The 6,000-nt window shown below is 52.5% G+C and overlaps 1 protein-coding gene across 1 annotated transcript in view; it reads left to right on the top strand.

Moving 5' to 3' along the window:
- Positions 1 to 5,426: 5,426 nt before the first annotated feature.
- The window catches only part of LOC131583584 (gamma-aminobutyric acid receptor subunit beta-4), a 70,831-nt gene continuing 70,257 nt past the window's right edge, over positions 5,427 to 6,000 (top strand). The window contains exon 1 of the mRNA XM_058847871.1: positions 5,427 to 5,724. Coding sequence (XP_058703854.1) covers positions 5,645 to 5,724 — 80 coding nt within the window. The 5' untranslated portion in view covers positions 5,427 to 5,644. The remainder of the gene's footprint in view (positions 5,725 to 6,000) is intronic.

The following is a 6,000-nucleotide window of genomic DNA, read 5'->3' as shown; positions in this document are numbered from 1 at the left end:
TGGCATTGGGACTGATGTTCTTTCCTTGTAGACATGAGAGCTAAACCTCAACAGCCACAGCCACCAACAGCCACAGCCAACAACCACAGCCATCAACAGCCACAGCCATCAACAGCCACAGCCATCAACAGCCAGAGCCACCAACATCCACAGCCACCAACAGCCACAGCCACCAACCACAGCCACCAACATCCACAGCCACCAACAGCCACAGCCATCAACCACAGCCATCAACCACAGCCATCAACCACAGCCACCAACCACAGCCATCAACCACAGCCACCAACAGCCACAGCCATCAACAGCCACAGCCAACAACAGCCACAGCCACCAACAGCCACAGCCATCAACAGCCACAGCCAACAACAGCCACAGCCAACAACCACAGCCATCAACATCCACAGCCACCAACCACAGCCACCAACAGCCACAGCCACCAACAGCCACAGCCATCAACCACAGCCATCAACAGCCACAGCCATCAACAGCCACAGCCATCAACCACAGCCACCAACAGCCACAGCCATTAACCACAGCCATCAACCACAGCCATCAACCACAGCCACCAACAGCCACAGCCATCAACCACAGCCATCAACCACAGCCATCAACAGCCACAGCCATCAACAACCACAGCCACCAACCACAGCCACCAACAGCCACAGCCACCAACCACAGCCATCAACAGCCACAGCCATCAACCACAGCCATCAACAGCCACAGCCACCAACAGTCACACCCATCAACAGCCATCAACAGCACTTCTGCACTCTCCTAACCAGAGGACCTTTGCTCGGCCAGACCATTTCTCAAGTGAAGGAAAGCCCAGACTAAACGCTGTCTGCAGCCTCCTAAGCTTAAAGCCAGGCTGGAATGGGATGTGGTGCATGCACCCATGGACAATCCTTTCTTCCTTCCCACCACACTTTCCCTGCTCTACTTACAGAGATTTGAGCACAGAGGACACAGGACTGCATGCAAATTCTGCTCATCAGCTCCTCCATTCACAGTTCCTAAGAATGGCCGACATTTCCACTTACTCTGGACCAGTCTGTGCTACCTTGCAAAGCGGTAAAGGCTCTTTAGCTCAACAAAGATGGGGAGCCCTGTGAACGCACTCTGAGGCATCTCCTCAGGAATTTATAGCATCTAGCACATGGTGTGCCCAAGGAGAGGGGCTCCTGGGCTAACACATGAGGAGGCATCTATGAATCAGAGGATGCAGAGTCACCAAAACAGGAGTCACAGCTGCCTGAGCAGCTGCTGGTAGCTGTCAGCCCCACCAGTCCAAGGGGGCTGTGACTTGTGGCCTTTCCTTGCCAGCACCTGAGGCTGTTTAGATGGCACTGGGGGGGATGATGGAGCTTTCGTCCTGTAGGATAACTTGAGGAAAACCTTTCCTGCAGGAACCTGGAACTGGAATTGCAAAGGCTCTTTGGCTTGGTGAGCTCAGTCCTGGGTGCAGCTGCAGCAGGAGAGAGAGGCTGTCCTCTAGATCAGGTGGGAAAACTCCTCTTTGCCTCTGCTTGTCTCTATTTCCACCTCATGAAGTGCACTTCATTTACTTTCAGGTTGTTTTCTACCTTCTGCACAAAGCTGCCAGCTCCAAGACTGTATTTTCTCCTTTTCTGCAGGACCTCCATTAAATTTCTGGTTTTATAAAAGTTCTCTTGCTTTCTCAGCTCTCATCCTTTTTCTGTTTTAGAAGAACAACCATCTTCTTCTGGGAATTGTTGGCTGGACAGAAGAGTCTGCTCTCCAGCTGGCTAGGAGAGAGGATGAGGGAGATTTTTCACCTTGATGGCAAGCCCTTGGGAAGAGCAGCACTTGGAGTGGGCAGTGGCCACAGGAGAAGAAGAGAGGCCAGGGTGTGGAGCTTTCAGCAGAGCAGCAAGTAAGAGAAGAGTGAAAATGAGTGATTTAATAGCGGAGGGCAGCAAATGGCCACAAACACGATGCTCCGTGGCCTCTGCAGGGTGAGGCATCTCCAGCAGGCTCTCACAGACCTTTGCAGGATCAGAATGTCATCTTCAGAAAAACCCATCACTGGAGAGCAGACAGCCCCCAGCAGGGGAGGGAGACAAGTATTTGTGGCTCTGGGAGGGGCTCAAGGATGCCCATCTTCTGCAGGGCAAGGAACAAACCCCTCAGCGAGCACAGTCACGTTTTACTCCACCAGCCTTCATGAGACCCAGCAGAGATGGGTGACTAACTCCAGAGCAGTCCTTTATTCCAGAACGTGGCTCCAGGTAGGACACAACAGCTCCTTTGGATGCATTCCCTGCCAAGCTTTCCAAAGTTTCCCGTTGTGGCTGAGTGGTCGGATAATTCATGTGACACGGTTTCTGCTCCCGACTGGGTGAACTTGCAAGCACAAATGTCACCATTTGTGAGCATAATTTTTCCTCTTCATGTATGCCTCTGACATTTGCTTTTCACTTACCTTTCCTGCCAGTAACATGCAATCATAGCTGGTGGGAGGGAGCAGAGCAAAGGGGCCAGAAAGGGAAGGGACCAGGCAGGGCTTAATGGGGCCTCTGGTGCCCAGAGGCAAATGCTTCTCATCTCCCCAAGAGCTCCTCCCTGGTGCCCAGCAGCTTAAATCAGAATAAAGCTTCAGAAAGTCGCTGCTGTCAGGAGCTCTGTGCGCTGGCAGCAGCAGAGGAGGTGAATGCTGTACCTGTACAGCAGCCAGCACCTGATGGTACCAAGGCAGCTCATCCTGGGCACATGGGGACATCCTGCAGGACCAGATCTGCTGGGCCGGTTCCTCTTCTTCAACAGAACTGTGGAGAAACCCTATAGCTTTGGCCCACCTCCCATGGAGCCCTCAGCCACAGGAACCAGGGAGCCACAAGCTCCTGGGGGTGTTGACCAAGCAGGAATTGCTTGTGGAAGCCCAGGAGCATCCTGAGGACACAGTGGTTGGTCAGCTCAGGGGGCCCAGGCAGACAGGCTTGCTCTGGGCTATGATGCAGTGAAATATCACCAGCTACAGCCAGGTCCTGGTGAGCTCCCTGCACCCTGGACTCCCCGTGGGAGCCACAGTGAGTGGCCTGCAGTGAAAGCCCACTGGCAGCATGGCCCTGACTCCACAGGGGCAGGCACATTCACTGGCATGTGACAAGTGCCACTTACCTGCTTTGGTCTTTGGGAAGGCAGTGGAGATCACTGCTCTAAGCTTAATTCGTAGATGTCTGGATCAAGCAGGGGTGGTCTGGGCACTAAACCAAGCAGAGAACCTTTCCCACCAGCCTCAGCAGTAAGTGAGAAGATCTTTTCCCCTTCCATTCCAGCACAGCCCCACTGTAGATGTTAAACCTTCCCAAATCTTCCTTTTCCCCACAAGCCCCACAGGTTCACTGCCCCCAGGACCTCCCTGCAGTGATACCAGGCCAGCACAGCACACCACTCAGCTTTTCCTTGCTTTGATGTCTCTGCATTGCAACAGCCCAGCCTGGCCGGCCAGGGAGAAGCTCTTCAGAAAGGTCACGCCCCACCATGCTTTTTGGGAGAAGGAGTTTGGGAGCACAGGATCTGTGGCATGCCTCTGATGAGGAAACCATGTAAAGCCAAGCCCAGCATGAGAGAGAGGAGCTTTAGGAAGCCCAGAGATGAGGATGCTCCCAGATTTCCCTGCAGAGAAGGGCAGGACAGAGGAGCTGCCCAGCAGCCACTGGACATTTCCCTGTGCCCCTTCAGAGGCATTTTGGACCTGGTCCTTCCTGCCCAGCTGCAGTGACACATCTGCTCTGCCCCCTCGTCCCAGAGGGCTTTGGAGACCATCTACACACAGGTGTAAACCAGGACTTACCTGCTGGGAGGGGCTGCTCTGAGCTGTCAGGCAGGTGCGGAGGAGATCCCGTCCAGGGTGGTGAGAGCTCAGATGTTTCCTCCTTGAGCCATGGCTTCTGCTCTGCCTTCGGAGTGCTGCTGGATCTCTTCTTTTTCCTAGGGAAAAAAAAATAATAATCCTTGCTGGTAGTACATTACTGCATGCCTGATGTAGAGTTCCTTAATTATATTACATTTTTAAGACAAAGATCAGAGCTGGTGCACAGGAGACCGTGACAATTTCAATGGCTGTTACCATTCCAGCAGGCAAAGCCCCAGCACCAGGAGCTGATCCCCAGCAGCATTTCTGCAACTTCAGGCTCCCTTTTCCCACAAACTCCATTGTATGAATCCTTCAGGGAGAGCTGAGCATCCCTCCTGAGCTGGGCTCCCCCAGCCTGGGGGAGTGTCCAGCCCCACCAGAGCCTCCAGATCTCCCCTAGTGCCCCAGGAGGAGGCCACCAGGCCCCTGGGCTCTGTGGCATGGAGACATTGTGAGTAAATCACCTTAGGTTTGATCTCTGTGGCTGCAGGAGGAAGCTCAGCCTGTGCTGATGACAGTGTTTCAGGCAGCCACAGCACCCAGCAGCGCTCGCAGCTGAGCCGTTCTTGCCCAGGCACAGCCCCTCGCTTGCCAAAATGCCATCACCTTTCCCTTCATCTTCCCTGTGCCCACCCCCCCGGGGAAAAAACCCCAAAATCCACCTCAGCAAAAATGCTCCTCAGTCCCCTCTGCAAGCCAGCAGGGGTTAATGTTGTCAGCCATGACGTCAGGATCCCAATTTGTCCGGAGAGTCCCCCTCCCCAACCACAAACTCCCTCTCTCCTCCCCTCCTCTTGTGACTTTGCAATGAGCAGCAAAACTCCACAGGAGCTGCGGCAACAGCACTAGGGAGACATCCAGCCCTCCCTGCGAGAGCAGCGCTTTCCACAGACAGGGATTTATTTATTTTCTACACATGCATATATGTATTTTTTTTTTTTTTTATTTACCGGGCTGCATTTGCTTTTCCTTTTTTATTTTTATTTTTTCTTTTTATCCATTTCACAAAAGCCCCAAACCTCCCAAGTGACGAGCCTGAGATTTCCCTAAAATAAAATAACTGCACAGTGGGGCTGGGTGGCTTCCCCTTCCCCCCTCGGAAAATAAAGAGGAAAGGGGGAGCAAATAGGTAAAATCCAGAATAAAATCATATTGCTCGAAAATTCACACGTCCTCCCTCTCTCTCTCTCTCTCTCTCTCTCACACACACACACACACACACACATACACACAGGCTCTTTCTCCTCCTCCTCCTCTCTGAAGGTGGGTAGCAGGAGCCATGCAACATCTGCAGAACCGGATGGCAAAAGAGCAGGAGGAAAAATAATCCAAGTGGAGTGCTCAGGGGACACTGAGTTGGTTTTTTTCTTTTTTTCTTTTGCCTTTTTAAATTTTTTTTCCCTTCTTCTTCTTCTGCCGCGTACCTGTGAGATTCGATTTCACATTTTGCTGAGCCCATTTTGGGGCATTTTATTTTTCTTTCTCTTGGGATTTTCTCCATTGCCAGAGGATGTCTCTTGTTGAGAGGATGCTGAAAGGAAGAAGAAACGAATTCTTTGACTGGCACTGAAGGAGCGAGGGGGTATTTTTCCCCCTCATTTTTTAGTTTTTTTTATTATTCTTTTTCTCTAGGAAATCATTAACTGGGGGGGGGGTCGGCTTCTTTTTTTCCCTCCCCCCCTTTTTTTGGAGGGGGATTTCAGAAGATCCATCTTTCTTTCCCCTCCCCTCCAAAGATTTTTTTTTTCATCCTTCGTCTTTGTGGAAATGTGGACATTTCAGGCAGACAGATTGAGTGGAATTGTCTCTGCTTTAGCAGCTCTTTGTCTCGCCTGCTGTGCGCAAAGGTAAGGACTGCGATCCCAGGCTGCAGGGACAGGGGGGCTGGCACAGGGCTTGTTTGTCTTGTTTTGGGTTTTCTCCATCGAGCTGGATGTGGGAAAGGGGAGGGGGCTCTTTCCCCAAATCGCTTTCCCCTGCCGTCTGCTATTGTTATTCCCCAGCCCGTGCCGATTTGGGGGAGGAGGGATGCTCTTACATGCGATGTGGAGCAGGCGCTGCGGACGGAGCCCACCTCGCAGAGCGTGTGTGCGTGTCCCCCTCCCCAAACCGGGGGAAAATGG

The sequence above is a fragment of the Poecile atricapillus genome, chromosome 12 (assembly GCF_030490865.1).
Source record: "Poecile atricapillus isolate bPoeAtr1 chromosome 12, bPoeAtr1.hap1, whole genome shotgun sequence".
NCBI lineage: Eukaryota > Metazoa > Chordata > Aves > Passeriformes > Paridae > Poecile > Poecile atricapillus.
Note: the sequence above shows the minus strand (reverse complement) of the source record. Positions and strands in the feature narration are given on the sequence as shown.